Source organism: Toxorhynchites rutilus, chromosome 3, assembly GCF_029784135.1.
Source record: "Toxorhynchites rutilus septentrionalis strain SRP chromosome 3, ASM2978413v1, whole genome shotgun sequence".
In the NCBI taxonomy this organism is placed as follows: Eukaryota; Metazoa; Arthropoda; class Insecta; order Diptera; family Culicidae; genus Toxorhynchites; species Toxorhynchites rutilus.
Genome location: NC_073746.1, coordinates 330,073,521 through 330,094,313, shown reverse-complemented (window position 1 = coordinate 330,094,313; position 20,793 = coordinate 330,073,521). Strand labels below are relative to the sequence as shown.

Here is a 20,793-nt window from a genome sequence, read left to right as displayed (position 1 = left end):
TCATTTTCTATTATTCTACATTTATTCCCGGTGATGAAACAGGCATTCGGCGGTCAACGATTCGATAACACTGAAGAAATTCGTGACGCAGTTACATCGTACTTAAAAAAGTTGGACGCTACGCACTTCGCACTCGGAATAGAAAAACTCGTGCCACGCTATGAAAAATGCCTCGAACATTACGGCGATTATGTAGAAAAATAGAAAATAAAACGTAGATTACGAAAATCACCTTGATTTTTGTCCTAACTCTATTACCGCGATTTCTGAGGCACTGAAGCTTATTTCTTGAAAGACCTATGTATATTGCTGACGGAATGTCCGGCGGTGTGCCCCAAACGGATGAGATTTACACTGACCTGTCCGCCGCCTTTGACAAAATCAACCATGATATTACAGGGCGTAAATTGGATAAGCTTGGCTTCAACGACAATGTTCTTCATTGGCTTACATCATATTTGGTCGGACGCTCCCTCGCTGTTAAAATAGGCAATTGTTTCCCCGCAGAATTCCCTGCTACATCAGGAATACCTCAGGGAAGACATCTCGGCCCTCTGATATTTCTAATCTATTTTAATGACGTAAATTTCGTCCTGGAGGGCCCTCATCTTGCATTCGCTGATGATATGAAAATATTTTTCCTCGTTAACAACAACTAGAAATTTTCCAGAAATGGTGCGTGGAAAATCGTATGACGCTGGATCCATGCAAATGTTCCACGATAACTTTCACAAGAAGAAAAGATCCTATTCGCTACAATTATTCTCTCGACGATGCTCCGCTAACTAAACACGACTGCGTGAAAAATCTAGGAGTGTATTCTGACTGTAAACTGAATTTTAAAACACATGTCAACTACGTGGTTGGAAGTATTATTGGATTCATCGTAGTATTGGATTCATCATGTGCACTGCGAGGGATTTCACCGATGAACACTGCCTTAAATCTATGCTCAGCGCTCAAGTCTGGAATAGTGTTCAGTAATTTGGAATCCGCACTATCTGAACGGAGTCCACAGAATCAAAGCCGTACAAAAGCAATTTGTTCGGTTCGCTGTAAGATGATTACCCTGGAGTAAACCTCATCAGCTACCTAGCTATGAAAGCCGGTGCCAACTAATGGCTATAGACACGTTGCACGTGCAAAGAGATTTGGACCGCACCTTATTTGTGTATGATGTGCTATATTGGCTAGGACAGAATGCCCAATGATTCTGGAGAACATTAACCTTCTGGTTCAATCTCTAGCTTTACGGGACCACGCATTCCTCCGAGTTCCTTTCCGTCGTACCAATCATGTGTAACTTCTGGTTTCGACTTCCACTACTCATGAAATGCGGTGCGGCAACAATTTACAGAACAAATACGTCATTTTCATTATTATCATTAGTGCAAAACTCCGCCTGTTGATAACGATTAAATAAATAAATAAATAAACGTCAAGATCGATTTTTTATAAAGATTTCGGCAATTTGTACTTTGAATATATAAGCGATAAACTTTGATAATTGTTTATGTCTCTGGTGAGCAACCATATGGTTTTCGCACCAAATGATAGCTAAATTTATTAGCTACTACTTACCATCAATTTCATTCAATCAAATAAACCAAATAAACGAAAGGGACAAAGGAAGGTAATAAATTTAAATTTATAAATACGCATGGTCTCGATAAAAGCATGTCATCAAAATGAACCATCTCTCTGCTATATGTTTGGGATTATTTATTGATTGAGCTTACATAGTGAATATCATGTAAAAATAGATGCATCCAAAACTTGTGTATTATTTGGCAAGATTGTTGTTAGATAGTTAGGTATGTTCGATCAGATTCGCACGGCGCTCGGCAAGGGCTCTTCTACTTCTACTGCCTTCTTCTTCTCTCACGTAATACTGTTCGTATCGAAAAACTCGTCTATATCAAAAATATTTTTTTGTTTCACGTTCGCAAAGTGACCATTCTCTCGGTCACGATGAAGCACGCACACACACCCGGAGGAGAGTGCAGCGCAAATCTGCTCGAAGCGTTTTTATTGCATTCAAATGCCGAAAAAGTTGTTTGTTGTTAGTACGAGAGTGAGCATATGTTTTTTTTTTTTGTTTTCAAATGAGCAATTATATAGTATTCGTTAGAGCAAATCGTTTACAAACTAGTTGTGGGATATCTATTTCAAAATGCACGCGTTACATAAGATAAAAGACACACTGTCTGAGAATCTTGTATGATGTTTTTGTTGTTTTAAATATTGGCTTGGCAAAATGCGTTAAAATGGATTCAGGTGAAATTAGATTTCGAAAGTTGCACACAGTTCTTTTTTTTCACGTAGAGTTTCTCACTCGACTTATAAGTTATTAAAACAAATAGAATGGTAAAAATGAGCTAACAAGCGCTCAACAAAACACGAATAGAGACGTTATAGCCAAATAAAACGATCTTATTCTTTTTCTTCTTTTCTTGCCTCTGACTAGGAAGTGGTTAAATGATAAAGTTTAAAACAGATTTAACGCGGGTAGAGGGACTCGTTTGCTGACTTGGTCCTTGGTTGGAAGTTTTAGTTTAGTTACGTTAGTTATAATGATCACAAAACGTCGATACTGCTTCGATAAGATTGTCGGGTGCAATTTTTGCTTAGTAAGAATTATCGTAGCTTAGGTAGGAAATAGCTCTTATTAGTAGATTCTTTTTTTTTCTTTTTGGCAACATATTTCGCTAAATTTGAGTCATTTCATGACTGAGGGTGATTGTTATATGAATGATTTTTTTTACGAGAGGAAAACCACAAATAACTTAAAACCGCTACGAAAATAATGGACTATACGCATGATGAGTGGCTTTTTTTCACGGATGTACTTTTTCGCTGTTTTATCGTATAAGTACTTCAGGATAGTTTTAGTGAGAGTATGATGGTTCGCTCGGAACAAACAGTTGAATCAGGTTGGTGCAGTTTCATCAAATGATTCAATACCTTTTCTTTTATCTACATTTGATAATAAATGAAAAATCTTATAATGTGAACACTTGATTTGAGCCGATAACATGTTAAGATTCGTTTCCAAATCGATACGTTACAGGGCGTTACCCTTCTAGGTTCTGCGTTATGCCGTTTGTTCGTAACTTGAGTAAAGGTTGTATCCAACGCAAACGGATTAAAAACCTGTAACCATCTCCAATCATGATTAGTTCCGAGTTCAAATTAAGTCAATGTTTCCCCACTATTGATTGTTAACTCATCCACAATATTGATACAGTCAAAAATCGTCGGAGATAGAGAGTGGTCACAAAATGAGTCAGTCGTATATGTTTGCTTTAGTTCCCATTCTCTCCTTCTGCGCAGTTAAATGATTGGCTTTATTCTAATATGAATAACTTGGACCACACTACATATATATATAGTTGAAATGTTTCGGGGCGAAGAAGAGTACAAATGCGACAACGAAATCTCCCCAACAACGCCAACGCGAAATTTAATCGGCAAGCATCACTCGAAACCGTTGCTAGCGGGAAGTGCGGGAATAGAATCGATGCTGCAATGTTGGAGTCTGAGCAATACTAACATAAATATATATATCCTTATTATTTGTCACAGTTTTCAGCTATTGTTTTGTAATCATTGTACGAAACCATACTTATACGTCAAATAAATAAAATATGTATTCTGAGACTATCCGTAATGCTATTGATTATCAGTCAGGGTCGTTGGCATAACCGTAGGCCAGGCAATTTTCGCGTCCACCCGCTTGTAGGCAATCATACAGTGTTTACCACATGCAGCCATCCGCACATCTTGCGGACACTCGTTATCTTGTAAAAGAGTTTCTGAAAGAAAGTAAAATATTATCTATTTTCGATGTCCCAAATCAGTTGCAAGCACAATTAATTACCTTCTCCATCAATCAACTTGAAAAGCCCATAATCCTGCGCGTTGGTGATCCGAGCTTTATGAGCAATAATTCGGCACACCTCTTTCGTCGTTGTATGAGGTCTGATCGGTAAAGTACGCGTCTGAATGGAGCCGTTGTATTCGTCAGGTATAATCACTCTCAGCACAGATGAACACTCCGGTATTGCCGATGACACTTGCTGTGGATTCAGATGGCTTTAGTAGAGATTACGTTCTAATAAAATTATAACCGATCAAACTTACTTCCATCGAACCCGGGATTCCCTCGTGCTCGTGCAGGGAGAAGTTCTTCAGCACATGCACGGCACTGCAGAGCGCTGTCAGGTAGTAGCCAGCCTCACCGCTGAGTAACGATGGCTGAATCAATCCCCACATGTACTCGGCCTCGATTTCAGCCCCAATGAAACCGCAGTGCGCGACCACTAGCACTAATACTGGTAGGAAATCATCCGCACTTAACTGTTGCCCGTTGCAACAGTTGGTTGCTTCGAAAATGGTCGACACAGCCGTCAGCAGAATATCGAGCTTCTCCAGTGGTAGCTCTGTCTCCTGTAGGCGCACGAACAGCGAGGAAATTTGCCGCAAAGCACTTGGGTTGGGCGGCGTCACGGTGTTCTGATCCAAGGGAAACATTCATATAATGGGTAGTTCGGAAAGTAACAAAGCATTTATTTTGATGTAAGATTAGACTTTCGAGAACATATTGAGGGTATAAATTGAAAAACATAGCCCCCTCTTTATCTGCGGCGTTCTAGACTGCAACACATTTTTCCCATCACTGATGTGCAGAGACGTGCTCCACATGCTACAGGAACCTCTCGACGGCGGGATCAATTTTATAGAGCTCCAATACCTTCACGAGAAACGTGTAACGAGTAAGAAGCTTTCCTATACTGACAAACCTGTTTTTATAGGGACCGCAAAAAAAAACGTATAAATAAATCGTACTAAACTTCACCAATAGCTTTCAAAAAAAAGTGTTGGCTACACAATTTGAAAAATATTTTTTATGCGCTTGATAGGGAACGCCCAAATTAAGAAAATAACCCAAATCCTAATAATTCTATTCGTGATCAACATTCGATTTCCTTTTTTCACTTTAATAAGCGGCCTACTCACTTGCGCAGATCATGAAATCAACACTTTGCTCTCTTTGCTCCTAATGACACCTTAAAACAAACAAAACTAAGCATGAGCATGGGAATTAGCTGACACAGTCCCTATGTAGAGCGATGAAATACATATCAAAGATAGAAAAAAAAAAAGACCGATTACTTTTTATTTTTATTCGCACAAAATCAGGTTTTACTGTATTCGATATAGGCCATGTTGAGGTTCCGCTGGTTGTAAAGTGCTTGTCCGACTATGACTGCGTCGATGATAACCTAGTCTCTGCACCCATGCGTGTATCTCCTGCATCATTTTTGCGATTCAGTGCAAACTTAGAAAAATCGGAAAAAAATCCTTTCTAAATGCAGTGGTACTATCCAGGTATCACTAGAAACTGATTTTATAGTACCTTATCATCATAAAAGTACATCTTGAAGTAAAATATTTTCATACAAAATTCGTTATTCAAAAAGTTAACTTGATATATTGAAAAAAGTTGAATTATTAACAACGTTTTTTCAAGTGGTCACATTCAAATGCGATGAAAAATGCGTGTCAACTTATTCGAATTGATGTGTTTTACCACTCTTAAATGCATCATGTTGAATTAGAATATACTATCCCCGCCGATACCTGAGCTCTAACAGCGTTCGAGATGTTCTTCAGTATTCATATAAAGAGGGTCTGAAAAAAATTCTGGGCAATTTCCGCCCAAACGATGACACGATAAAAAGAAGAAAAAAGTGCTATGACGCCCAATCGCACCAGCCATTACATCTTGCAGCATCGTTCAAGTCAAAGCATCGCACGCACCGAGGCGCCAGACCCAAGTCAAACAGATGTATTATTTGCTTTGTTTATATTCAATACAAGACGTGGTGTTCGAAATTTATAAACCGGAAATATTTATTTTTGTTTGACCAAATCACATAATTATGATTGATAAACGTATGGAAAAGGTATACATAGTGAAGATTGATGTTATTGTTTGTTTTTAACATTTTTTTTTATTTTTATTTTCGGTTACTAACACCAACTTTTTTAACTCCTCCGGGAGAAAGTGAATCTCACCAGGGCTGCGCAGAAAAAGCAATGGATTGAGCATATGTTGGTTTGGTTTGGTATGGTTTGGGAACTTCAGTCGTTCGAATTTTATTTTTTTTTATTTTTATTTTTAATATTTCTTCAACTGACTTTTTTTGTCTTCTTATACTCTACGAACAAAATTTCACACAATAAACAATACAAACAGTTATCGTCTTGAATAGAGTCGTTGTTGAAACGTCTTAGTAGTCAAGTAAAAATCAAATAGCTCAAAATTGTCATTAAAAATACTGCACATATATAGAATTGGTTCATGTTGTGCATATTCTACATTTCGTGTACCAAGCTGTAAGAAATTTCGCTGTCGCAGTCTTCTCTCTGGTACATAGAAATTGATTTCGGCGAGGATATTCGGGGCATCAATTTCTCCTTTCAGCACTTTCGCCATAAAAACTGCTTGAGCTACAGATCGTCGTTTTTCAAGGGTGTGAAGACCGAGAAGGTGGCACCGATCCTCGTACGGCGGCAAGTTAAGCGGATCTATCCACGGGAGAGAACGGAGAGCGTATCGAACGAATTTCCGATGCACTGCTTCAATCCTGGCTATCCAATTAGCGTGGTATGGACACCAAGCAACCACACTTGCCTCCAAAATAGATCTCACCAATGAACAATATAGAGATCGTAGGCATAATGGATCCCGGAACTCTGTTGAGATTTTGAAAATGAATCCAAGATGCCTATTTGCTCTAGAGATAACGTCACTATAGTGTATTCAAAATGTCAGGCCACTATCCAGTATAACACTCTTACTTGAGCTACTCTTGACAGATGTTGTCCTGCGATGAAGTAGTCAAATACAATTGGTTTGGTCTTTCGATGGAAGGAAATGATGCTACATTTTGAGATGCTGACTGTTGTGAAATTGTGAGTACACCACGTTTCAAAACGATCTACCATTCTTTGAAGTTCCAAACAATCGTGCAGGCTCCTAATAATCATATATATCTTAACGTCGTCTGCATAAAATGTCCGGCATCCAGGTGGAAGGATTATGTCGATTTCGTTTATGTATAATACGAATAGCAGTGGCCCTAAATTGCTCCCCTGTGGTACTCCGGATGAGTTGGAAAATGTTTCAGATAATTCAGATCCGATTTTGACACACAGCATGCGATCACACAGGTAGGATCTGAGCCATGTGACGAAAGCGGGAGACATTCCAATTTTCGCCAGCCTTGCTAATAATATCCCATGATCAACACGATCGAACGCTGCTTTGAGATCCGTATAGATAGCGTCGATTTGAGCACCAGAATTCATGCCACGTAAGCATGTGGTGATGAATTAAACAAGATTCGTTGATACAGATCGCTTTGGAAAGAATCCGTGTTGTTCAGTGGAGATGTAGCGTTGAGAGCTGGCAAACATTGCATCATTTACGATGATCTCGAATACTTTCGAAATAGCACAAAGTGAGTAACCAACGCAAAATCAAGAATACGGGAGTTTTGATTAGCAATGGGATTGATTTGAGTAAGGCTATTTAGGCTGAGTCTGTCCAGCAAAATTGAGCAAGATGGTGAGAATCGTGATTGCAGAATATCGATGACCGGAAGGTCGTGCGGTAAGATTGACCAAACCAGATTGGATTGGTTGTAGTCTCCGAATTGAATCACGCTATCTGAAACATTCAAGTTCGAAAGAATCGCTTCAAGAGAACTGATATGGTTTTTAATGTCAATAACATTTGTTATTCGATCAGGTGGTAAATAGATTACTCCGATGCTGGCATTACCGGTGGGTGTCTTTATCCTAATCCATAACTGCTCCAGTGTATCGCATACAGGTGTAGGATCTAAGCAACAACTCAAACGACAAGATACGGCGAAGAGAACACCACTACCCCGGGATTTAGCACTATTTTTAGGGCTTCGATCGGTTCAAAAAACGTAGTACAAGCTACCAAACAGTTGCGTAGATTGAATTCGGTCGTCGAGCCATGTCTCGGTGAGTACTATGACATCGTAACAAGAGTCCTGTGCAGCAAGGAAGAAGTCGTCTATCTTAGTACGTAGACCTCTAACGTTCTGGTAATAGATCTTCAATTGATGTTCAGCTATGACCAAATCATTCACGACGGGAGCCTCTTGTACCAGATCGCTGCAAACCAGAGACTCATGAAGGACAGAAATATTGTTACTGCTTGAACTTTACCACATTCTTCCCATCGTTATGAACGATGGGAAGAATGTGGTAAAATTCTTTCCACGTTTTACTGTTATGCTGATTGATTGGATCAGGGCCATACAATTTCATTTCAATTGACACATCGTCACTCAATACTGAGCCTGTCGCCTATCAATTTGCTGAAGACTCGTGCAGACTGAAAATAGTGCTACTCTCTCTTCACGCTCAGGAAAGAGAACATCACTTCACCTCCATCAGTCTCGTTTCGCGTCACGTCCATTTCTTCCATTTTTCACACCGAAGCGAAATTATCAATCGTCAAATGAAAATGAACGTTTTTTATATCGAATGAAAGTATCTTATTTCGAATGAAAACTTCGCTGGAGCTCGAACTGTATCCACTGAAAGTAATGAAAATGACGATGTAAAAGAATGTGCAGTATGATAGCTGGCGTAATCAGTTGTCGGCGCTGGTTGTAAGATTAATATGCCCTCATATGCCTCTTTTAATTCCATTTTCATTGAAAGACGGAGGGGGGGAATCCATTTTGGAGAAATAAAATCGAGTGAAATTTTCAATTGAAAGTAGTGATCGTTCTTTTACATGTGAAACTGAAAGCTACATAATGGTGCACTTTCGATGAATGGTGCGTAGTGAATACATACAATCGAAACTGCAATTGACTGAAGAGAAAAGAAGAAGTAAAAAAAGTCATTTTCATATTTTAGGTGAAATTTTGTTTGAGATACCAGAAAATGCAAATAAGAAACGACGGGCTGAAGTTGGTCGTTCGTCGATATCGTTTAGAGATTCTAAATTTCGGTCGCTCGCTTTGACTTCAGTGAAAGCAAAAGATTTAGTAAAATGAATGACGAAGAACGGATCACGCTAAATTGATGCGAACAAACAAACAAACCATTGAATCACTATAAAATGTATAGCATTATCTTCTCCCTCTTCTTCTTCGTAAATGCTACTAACGTTCCTTGAAGAACTTTGCCGTCTCAACGTAGTATTACTTGCTTCATGTTAGGTGTGACGTAACCACTTGGCCACGGGAGCACCAAAGCGTTATCTAAAGGCGCCAAATTCCATATTATTACTTAATGCGAGAAAAAGGTGATAATCGTTTGGTACCAGGGGCGAACTATATGGTGGATGCATTAAAACATCCCAATCAAGTTCTCGGAATGGTGTAGCATTCCGTTGTCCTGATGAAACACAACACCTCTTCTGGTGATCAATTCTGAACGTTTCTGTTCAATCTCTAGCTTCAAACGGTCCATTTGTAGAGATCATAATTGCACTAAAAAAACTTTAAAAAACAAAAAAAAAATTTTGGGATTGAAAACTAAAATGAAAATAAATTAAATTGCACGTATTTCACTGCTGCAGTATCGGCACCATGATCATCAATCACAATTTCAACGGCCTGCCTTGCATTTTCGTATTTATAAAATAAAAATTGTAAAATGTACCAAATTTTCTCTTTGTCGACCTTTATTGTTAGCACCCTGTAACCAGTGTTGCCACACGTACAGATTTATCTGGAAAGAAACAGATTTTTTCGTTATTGTTGTTACAGATTCTGTACGGTACAGTTTTTTCCCGCGTGTGAAATTTCTTACATTTGAACAAAGCAACATTTAAATACATGACGACTTTTGCACCGCAGTATCTCTTGGTGCTCTGGTAGTCGTCAAATGTACATGTTATTCGCTGGCTTTGTGTGCTAGTTAGTTATGCATGTGAGAAAACCCCTGATTATCTTTAGCATTTATTAAGGGACATATAAACCTATTATATATTGTTCCATGCCAAGAAAATAGATTTTTATCTACAACAAATATTTTCGATTGTACAGATTTTTGAAAGAAAAAGTACAGATGAGAAAGATTTTTAACTCTGGTACAGATTAAAATGTGGCAACACTGCCTGTAACTCACAACTGAATGGAACAAACAAAAAACAACAAAAGATTGTTTTTAGTGTGAAATGTCTGTCATTGTTGAAATTCAAACATACGCGTAGAAGGATTTTTTTCATCAAATATTATCCTCTATCACCTCCTAAATGAATTTGGATGTTTTATATGAAAAAGGTATCTTATAAAAAACGAAAAATATATGCATAAAAAACGATAAAAAATTGTTTTATTCAATTATATACAGAATTAGATTATATACAGTGAAAATAAATCCGAAACTGTATATAATCGAGGCCGCTCTGTAGTTCCTACAACATTTAGTGAGTCTAAACAATGAAATTAAAGAACGTATATCGATATTTTCCAATAAATGAATTGTTTGTGATTTTTAATTAGGTTGAACGAAGACTGAGATGTGTCGTGAAAGTTTAAAAAAATTGATTTTCAAAGTAATCTTAAAAAAGTCTTAAATACTAGTTCAGAATGAGTCATTTTCATTTTGATTTGGATCAATTTCATGAAACTAAACTGTTTCGGCTCCCTTCTGCGCGTTTTCCAACTTTTTATTCGTTTTACTTCCAGAGATTCCGCTTCTGCTTCCCGTAGCCATTTCATATGACGATAAAGACAATGAGAATTCCGAAATAGTTGAATTAACTAGCTCAATATTTTTATTGATTTTATCCTTCCAAAGTGGAGTAATTGTCGCATAGCACAACTGTTTCGTCCCACATATTTTCATGAAAACATTCTCTATTAATGGAAAACCCCTCTCAACGTTGGGGTTTCCACATGAGAGACAGAAGACCACTTTTGGTAAAAAGTTCCGTAAACCTGTCTTTTCCAAAAATGCTCCAGCCCTTCATTTTTCGGATCATAGTGAGCAAACTTTTTTATGTTGCTAGCAATATCGTTTCAGTGATAGGTCTGCTGGAGCTCCATTGATACGTCCAAAATCCGTCAAATATCAAAAAAGTCAATAGCCAAAAGATTCTCGAATCGTTTTCCCTCCATTTATTATCGGAATCAATGATGTAAAGATCAAGGATACATCAACACTTCATAAGCTTAAAATTCACTGCTTCGCATCTCAGACGAAATTTCAAGATTGGTCTATCGCAAAATTTTTTGAATCGACAAATCCTTTAATGAATATTGTAAAATATACAATCCGAAACTACACAAATTCAGGAGTTTTTCCCTCATTTTGAAAGACCAGTTGCAACTCGCGTAATCTGACCAATTTACGTTTATACCGCTCATCGATACAAGAAGTTTTTTCAAATATATAATTTCCAGACCTTCTTTAAAAGATGTTAACGCAGTACGCATCTCCCGCGTAAAATAAACCTGGGTATTTTCCAGCTGGGACATTTTAAACAGCCGAAAATTAGCGTAAGCGCTCTTAAGAAGGGACCTCGGTCTGGAAAATCGAAAAAATCGATTTTTTTGTTTTCTGGATTTTTGGGAAGCCTATGCCCTTAGAAATGTTCTCCTAAAAGGATTTTCCGATATTTGATTTTGTTGGAAAGTTACAGTCAAAAGTATGAAGTCACCTCAAGGATATAGTTTTGCTGTATGAATTTTTAAACAGGTTTTTCTCGAAACCATGTTTTTTCAACTGTTTTTATCGATATCCAGATACTCGACTGATTTGGCTGAATTTTTTTATCAGCATGTGAAAATGAATTATCTAAAGCGATACATAGCCGTTTTTTTGACATCTAATTTTTTTCGATTTGGTGTGGGCTTCTTGTTCGGGTATGGACTGAAAAACGTCCAGATAGCAGCTAACTCTTAGCTTCAAAGCTGGAATAAATTCCTATTTCATTCAAGGTTAACAACAATATTATTCTCACTTACATTTTCGTTCACCTCTTCCGTTTTATCCGAACAATTCTTTTCTAATTCTTCGTGAATATACACTACTTATGAAAGTACTATTAGTTATTAAACTAGTTATAAATCATAATGAATTCAATTACCTTTATGTATGTAATTAATTGTAGGAATAAGTTATAACCAAGGCGCCTCTATATACATTGATATAAGCGCCTTGGTTATAACCAATGAGGTACATATGAGGTGAAGCAGTAGGCCGAGTATATTTGTATTGGTAAACAAAATATGGTGTTGTCATTATTTGCATTCAATATGGAATGTATATGGAAGAGACGAAACAATATTTAAATAACTCACAATTTGATGATGTCATGAGCCAAAATGTTCATGAAATCTTGTGACTGATTGTTTTTCAATAGATGATAATTGTATTGTGACTTACTTCCATCATTTAAGGAGCAAAAACGTCCAAGGAACAGTCTTATTCTTAGTCCACGGAAAAAGAAAAATGTTCAAAGAAATATTGCTTAATTGTAAACTATTTTTCTCAACTCACATACACCTGTACTAGGAGCCTTCAAAATATCATCATATTACCGCGAAAATAACGAAAATTTGTTTGTTTCTATGAAGGTGGGAGAGTGAAAATGACACACAAAAATACCACTTTTGTTCATCTTTTCCGACATAGTTTAACAAATATCCACTGCACACTGTCACATTATACGCATATTCGTTGGGTACTCCACGAAAATATCTGTTTCTAATTGATAAAAAACTTTCCGAAAAAAGCATTTTAACATGGATGTGGAATGCAATTGAATATAAACACAAATATCGACGTCACAATGTGAAATGTAGCTATGGTAGCGCATGCTATCACGCACACTACGCTCGCAAATTGTCATCTGCTCCACCTAATAATCCTTCTCATGGGGTTATAACTATTGTTTCAAGCATAATCAATAACTTTAGGAATAAATTGTAGATATAGTTGTAGAATTAGCATGATTTTTAGACATAAGTTTTACTGACATTAGGATTATATAGATATTTACTAATAGGTTTTAACTTTAGCACAATATATAAAAAGAACTTCCACTTTTTATCGTCACAATTTCGCCGTAATCTCGCTTTGTTTATGGTTTTCCTGAATGTTCGTACCGTGTTAAGTGCGATTCACATACAACATCCACGTCACGTTGCGTCAATTATTCTTCCAAGCAGTTCTTATGCAAACATTCACATACACCGGCAGCGGGAACTTCGACTTGCCGTTGCTGGTGTATGTGAATGTTTGCATAAGAACTGCTTGGAAGAATAATTGACGCAACGTGACGTGACGGAACGTGAACGTGACGTGGATGTTGTATCTGAATCGCACGTTATGCAGTTTGACGTTTCTCGTAATGTTTACTATTTGTTGTTAGGTTGGCAGTTACGGACGGGCTGAACTTAGCCAACTACTGCACGAAAATGCCCTGTGGTTTCGTAACACTTCTAAACAGCGATTTTTCGTAAAAAATAACTAATTTTTAACAAAAATTTTAGCCATTGTTTGGCCTATTGCGTGTACGTGTTATCGTGATTGTTTGTGAAAATCGCTGCTGAATTTTTTTCTCTGAAATAAATATGATCTTACATGGAACCTGTGTGTTGTCCAAACAGAAAATATGAAAACACATATTTTGTTCGCATTAAATTAATACATATACCTTTTGTCGGCCGATAAACATATTTTCACATACAGTTTACTACTTTTAAAGAAGAAGCACCTTATCTTTCCCCACTAAATTTCAAAAATCCCATAAGTACACTATCCAATCCAACGATATCAATGAATAGCTGTCTAACATTCTATGTTTTTCCTAATACCGCTGAACGAAAGAGCGAAAGAACGGTTCAAAAGAACATCACTTAGATGAAAGGTTAGTGACTGAATCGTTCATCAAAGTGAACTGTTTTGCCCATCTCTAGTCAACAGAGTAATAAACATTGTTCGTGCGGTCAAAAAATGGAAAATACATCTTCAAATATACCTTAAACAATAACCAAAACACACTTCACTTCACTGTATTCCTAACATAAAAAAATCACGAAAATTCATTATTGTTCGACGTTTTCTAATTTAAACCCCAATATGTTTCCGAAATACGTCCTAGAATAGATTCGAATCGTACTCTCCAATCTGGCACCACTACCCAGACTGCAATTTGCGCGCATTCGATAGACAGCTGAGACATTGTTTTTGTTATTACTTATCAATGGAAGAACAATGTGCACGTGGTGCAAAAGCAAAAGCGTCGCAAAATCGATTTGAATTTCGCGCGCATTCTGTAAATAATAGTCGAGATTTTGTTTTTGTTATCACTTTTGAATGGGAAACCATGTGCACGCTAGGCAAAATAAGTGTCGTAGAGTAAATATTTGTTTTGTTCAATACTTGCCTTTATTCCAAACACCATCGGTCCCCGACCGGAGGTTTGCTTCACCTTCTCCACCAGCCGCTGTATGTCGCCCGATTGTGTGTAATAGTCCACAAATAGCCCATACAGATGCTCACGCAAGGGCAGAATCACTAGCCGATGCATTACCTCCTCCAGAATCGAGTCAAGGTTGAGAAACTCGTCCGATTTGAGCTGGGAGCGAGCTTTCTGCACCTCGTTGGCAAATTCTCCTTCGCCGTGCTTCACGAGATAATTTTTCATGCCGCTCATAAACTGTCGCATATTTCGCATCATAACCTGCGGAGCGGCTTTCGATTCTTTGGTGCATGATATGAAGTTTGATATATTTCGAGAGAATGTTGATTCCGTGTCATCGGCCAACGACAGAGCGTACGTTCCGATAGTTTCACCGGGGCCGCTGAAAACAGTCTTATTGCGAGGGTGGCCTGAAATAGACACGAAAAAAAACATTTAACTAAATATTTTATAACGAGCGGTGTGGATCACATCATGTAAACACAGCTTTGGGAGGGAATCACGCGCTATCAGCTTGTTTGATTATGGCATTTATGATATACGACAGTAACGACAACTGCAAAGCACAGTCTGGCCGAATGTTTCAAGTACACATGACCAGCGCGGTTCCGGGATACACTGCGAACTATACCTACCTTCTGTTTTACATAGTAAACAGATCAATATTTTTCGTATTAGCTGCTTCCACGTTAGGTGAAATTTTGTCTTTTCCGAAATTTCCTCGGCGTATTCAAGTTTCTTGAAAAATTTCTGATATCGTTTCTTAAAATACATACATTCGCCCTGCTGCTCCTTAATATGTGCTACGTCTATGATAATATTACCAGCGTCGTTCAAACCGAATTGAGTCTGTACATTTGTTGCATCACTCTGCATCGTGATGTTCACCGGACTGGTCGCACTAAGCGACATTTCGGTCTTCTCTGAGTAATACATCGGTCCCATCAACGAACGATCCAATGCATCCAACACGTTCAATTGGATCTCTTTCGTTTCTACACTAGATTCTTTGGTTTGTTTAACACCTTGGATGTTGATTTTATTTAACGATTCAAACTGCTCCAGAGTCAATCCATACCGGATAGTACTTCCCAGGTGGATGAAACGATCCAGCTGATGTTTTGTCTCGATTTCAATGTCAGCGGGATCCACAATCTCGTACTCGTCCAAGTCCAACGGTTCTAGATCATCGATACTGTTGATCGAGGGCGATTTATTGTTACATTCCAACGAGGGTGCAATGATTGACATTAGCCCACATTCGATACCGCACGCTTTCGCACCACTAACGTCACCATTACTACCTCCTTTATCAACAAGCTGTGTTGCAATTGTGCTGTTATCTTTTCGCAACTGGCGATGATAGCCACTGCCACTAGCGTCCGGTAGGCCTGGTTCAACACTGCTTTTATCAGCGTGTTTGCCTTCCTGATCGCCGTCAGCTGTAATATTACTAAACAGCGGCGATTCGCAGCAGGGCGAATTGTTTATGTTGGAGTTTACTCGAGCATATCCACTACTCGCACAATATGTATCAGCATTTTTCTGCTCGCCGAGAGAAGGAGCGTTGCTCTTATTCCGGTTCGCGAACTTTGCGAGGGACCACTTTTTGAACAACTTCATGATTAATTTGCAAGCGATTCTTTCCAGACTGCACGAAACTTCGGAATCGAAAGTTTCTCATCAGAACGAACGAGCTTGAACGTTGGCAATTGTAAACAATATATAGACACTCCACAGAGGCTTTTCTCACAGCATTCCAAACCGAGCCTAACCGAGTAGGGAACGGCAACTAGAACCTCCACGCGGATTAGCATCAACTGACAAACTGATGGGACACTGATTCTCGGCACACTCAACTGTGCAACTTTTTGGTTTACTACGAAACAGGCGAACAAAGTGGAATTGCAAACAAAACATAACTGGGCTTTTGTTCCACACAGCCACTACCGACCGACACAACCTCAAGCCATTCGCAGGATGCAAACCCTGTGAATGAGGATGTGTATTCGTATAAGAGCAATTCCAAATGAAATAGTCCTAAAAATGCAGATTTTAAAAACATGTATTTTTGATTCGAATGAAAGTTTGTATTCATTCAGGTGTAACTTTTGAAAAAGGCGTATCAATTTTAGTAAGAGAAATCTTTGATAATTTATATCTCAAAAACCATGAGTCGTACAGAAAAAGTGCCTTAGAAAAAGTTGATTGTAGATTGTAGAGTATTGATGTCAAAATGTGAAAAAACATACATTGAGAAAAAAAATAGTACTATTTGTTTTATTCACAAAAAAAACTTTAATTTGCAATATATAAAACATGTATTTTTCAATTTAAAAAAAAATCATGTGAAATAGAAGTCATGTTTAAAAAATTAGTCCAAGATGGTATGGTATTCGAATCGAATTTTTATGAATTTTCAAAACTTCCAATTTTTGTATATTAACAATAATTTCGACCTCTAATTATGAATCCTGATGTGATTTAATACAGAAAAGCTTGTTATCAATCTCCTTCTCAATGCAGCCATTCTCGAGATATTATTTCTAATTTATTGTCTTTTTCATAGTAAATAGACCATAATGATGTATTTTAAAAAGTTGTTATAAGCAAATTTATAAAATTTCATGAACATGACGTTATAACGCGACAAACATATTAAAAGCACCTATCTATCTTAAATTAAAATGGATTTCTGTCTGTCTGTCTGTCTATCTGATTCTAATGGACTCGGAAATTACTGAACCGACCGACATGAAAATTGGTACGTAGGGGCCAGGGAAGGTTTTAATGATAGTTCGAAACCCTTTCCCCTCTCTAAGGGGAGGCTACCATACAAATGAAACACAAATTTCTGCATTATTCGAGAACTCATTAAGCAAAAGAAACCAAATTTGGCATGTGGAGGTTTAAGGGTGCAATAACAATTTTTCTAGGGTGATTAGACACCCCTCTCCCTTTCTAAGGGGGCACTGCCATACAAATGAAACACAAATGTCTGCATGAAGCCACATTTGGCATGTAAAGGTTTTAGGGGGCACGAAACGTTTCTATGATGAACAGACACTCCTCTCTCCAAAGTAGAAGAACTAATCAAGCATATGAAACCAATTTTGGTATATGGAGGTGTTTTAATGTCTTTTAATAACACTCCTTCCCCCTCGCGAATAAATTAAGCAAACGGAATGTGGTGGTTTTATAGGAAGAGGGTGTTGTTTGGTTTCATAACTCGAAAACTAATCAAGTAAATTGAACCACAATTTGCATATGGAGGTTTTAGGGAGCAATACATTTTTGTCATGGTGATTCGACTCATCTACACCCTCTCTGAAGGCACGAAGGCTGCCATACAAATGAAACACAAACTTCTGCATAACTCGAGAACTAATCAAGCATATGGAGCCAAATGTGAGGGTTTTTGGGTACGAGGAATGTTTATATGATGGTATGGCATCCCTCCCTTCTCTGGAATGGAGCTTGGTCCCACAAAAATATTACACATATTTCAATCAAACATGACAATTGAAAATTGTTGGAAAACTCTGAAGGAAAATGGAAAAATTCGGAAAATTCAGTTCTCATAGTAACAAGCGTTGTGAATTCATTTGATGTTTGCACTATCGAAATTGATCTTTGTTCGAAAGTCGAAATGGACGCACTCCTAATTCTTCTTTCTATATAAATAAAAATGGATCGCCGAATGTGTTGATAAGAGCAAAACTCCAAGAAGTTGTCCGGTTTAGGACTGTCTTTATTTTATCATATTTTCTGTATCAAACATTTTTTCTACGTAACGGAGAAACATGTTATTTGCGAGTGGTTGAAAAATCTTGAACGAGAATTGTGTCTGAAAATAAACTGATATTATAATGACGTGTTTTGGTACATGTACTAGGTATTTTATAGTAAAAGATAGTTTTAAAAGGTAGATCGATCGATCATTGAACAGTTCTGCGACTGGACCCATGAACGTGTGCATAGTAAGAAAACGTGGATTTTATAACGAACAAAAAAATTTGGGCTATAAAATTATAAAAAAGACAATAACAGGAGATTCGAGAGGAATTCGTTGTTTCACAAATTCCAAAAACTGTTTTATCATCTTGGACTCATATTTAAAATTTTCTGCATAACTTTGATTCAATATGAAAAAATTGAATAAAAAATTAAAAAATAAATATTTCAGATATTGCAAATTAAAGTTTTTTTTTGGAAACAAAAAAAGGGTACGAGTTTAGACGAAGGATTACGTCTTTCGGGAACATATTGGGGTACAAATTGAAAATCGAGCACATCGAGAAAATTGTCCAATTTCAAACGCTTATTGCTCAGTCATTTCATGATGGATTGGATTCAATCGATTTCGGCACTCCATAATAATTTTCAATATTGAAGAAAATAATATATGTCATAAAACTAACTATCGAACTATTGAAAAATATCAACTGCTATCCTAACGGAAATACCCACTTCTGATTGGTCGAAATTGACGATACATGTGGCGGATCCCTAACAGAGACATCAAAACCAAGCTGCACGGAGGAAATCGACATTGCAAATATATGAAAGTAGGGGGTACTTTTGTTCCTACCGAGATGTGTTCCCTAACAGAGACATCCAAACAAAGGTGGCCAGGGGAAATCGGCATTGCAAATAAATGCAAGTCGGGGGCATTTTTATATTGCAAGTAAGGTGAGTGATACGAATAATTCTAGCAAATAAAATTTAAATTTGGAACGTTAATGTTGGTTGCTTCGTGAAATTTCATATCAATGACCGATCGTGTATTGTGAGAAATTTAGCACAAATGTTCCCGCTCGAAAACGGGTCGTTTGGTTTAAGCTCTCTGTTTAGTAGTGTTCATTTTCATCCAAGGAAAGTTTATACGGCGAGAAAATTTGGAAAAATGAAGAAATATTAGAAAAAATGATTTCCCATATGCTCTACATATAGTATTAGGTGCTGTTAGTCGAATTAAAATTCGTATTTGGGTTGAACAAACCCTCAGAAAGTAAAAGTTATAAAAGAAAATTACCTTTTCCATTTTCCAACGACTGTTTACCATTCTTCTGTCATCATCACTCGGTAAACACTGGTGGAGTGAACAAACAATATCCAACAACCAAACAAGACGATATTTCACAAGGTCAAAAGTTAAACGATGTAATTCTTCAAACATATCCAAAATCAACAGATAGCCTAACGGAATCCTACGTCAACTATGCGGTCGTGTCTCGGAAACAACGCTCCTGTGACTTTTTTTTCTCAGTGTATATTTTTTCACGTTTAAACATCAATACTCTATAACTCCTTTTAAAACACTATTTCGGTACGACTCATAGTTTTTGAGATATAAATTATCAATGATTTCTCTTACTAAAATCGATACGCCCTTTTCAAAAGTTACACTTGAGTCAAAAAATGTTTGCCAATTGTTGTGAAAAACTCATATTACCTCCAACCCAAACGGAATACAAACTTTCATTCGAATTGAAAATACTCATGTTTTGTCATTTGTCGATTTCATTTGGAATCGCTCATAAAAGCGTAACAAACACTCGTCTAAAATTCGATCGTCTCGATAGTTTCCCCAAAGAGACCGATCGGAACCGAACTTTGGAACTGACTTAGTAGTGTACAATCAATACGCAAATAAATGCAGTTATCTGTAACCTACTCGCTTAGAGCTGCACAATGGCTAGCGCATTTTACTAGGCAATAAGCCGACCGACAAGGGCGGGTCATCGGCGGCTAACTGTCCTTGAGTGCTTCTGTAAAATAGGTTGTCAATTTCAGACTGCACGCGTTTCTTTTGTGTGATGCAATGATCGATGCAGTTTGACTCAGCGATCTCTCGCATGAAGTGAGAGCATTGTTGTTTACATACATCTGTTCTTTCCCTACAGTTAGGGTAAGCTGAACAAATTAGTTCCTGCTTATATACGACCGGTTATAAAAATTAATGACATAAAGTTCCACTTCTAAATTAAGAAAATGTCTTCTGCAAATCAACACGTATACGTGTACGAGACTTACAGAGTATTTCACGATCCCGACAACTTCGGGAGCGAAGGATGGTCGCAACTTTTTGCGAAGAGTTCGATCTCTTTATCCTGACATCCCGGCGGAGCGACATACTGTTGTAAGACGTCAGATCGTTTCGTGATTCGCATCGCTCGCTCACTTTACCCGAATGGGCTTCACCTACTGGCATTGTATCGGCATTATCTGTGGAATGGATGGAAGAAGAAGGATTAATGTGGTCAATATCTGCTCGCTCCAGTTTTGGACAAACT

The 20,793-nt window shown here is 37.6% G+C and overlaps 1 protein-coding gene across 6 annotated transcripts in view; it reads right to left on the bottom strand.

Annotated features, from left to right (window-relative positions):
- Nucleotides 1-2,268: 2,268 nt before the first annotated feature.
- The window catches only part of LOC129774952 (protein sprint), a 66,072-nt gene continuing 47,547 nt past the window's right edge, over nucleotides 2,269-20,793 (bottom strand). For 4 of the 6 annotated variants that reach the window (XM_055779062.1, XM_055779061.1, XM_055779064.1 and 1 more), the window contains exons 12-17: nucleotides 20,534-20,725; nucleotides 14,462-14,907; nucleotides 9,724-9,792; nucleotides 4,144-4,515; nucleotides 3,881-4,079; nucleotides 2,269-3,815 (exon numbers count right to left, since the gene is read on the bottom strand). In XM_055779062.1, coding sequence (XP_055635037.1) covers nucleotides 3,673-3,815; nucleotides 3,881-4,079; nucleotides 4,144-4,515; nucleotides 9,724-9,792; nucleotides 14,462-14,907; nucleotides 20,534-20,725 — 1,421 coding nt within the window. In that variant the 3' untranslated portion in view covers nucleotides 2,269-3,672. The remainder of the gene's footprint in view (nucleotides 3,816-3,880; nucleotides 4,080-4,143; nucleotides 4,516-9,723; nucleotides 9,793-14,461; nucleotides 14,908-20,533; nucleotides 20,726-20,793) is intronic. The other 2 variants (XM_055779065.1, XM_055779066.1) reach the window with 1 other exon arrangement.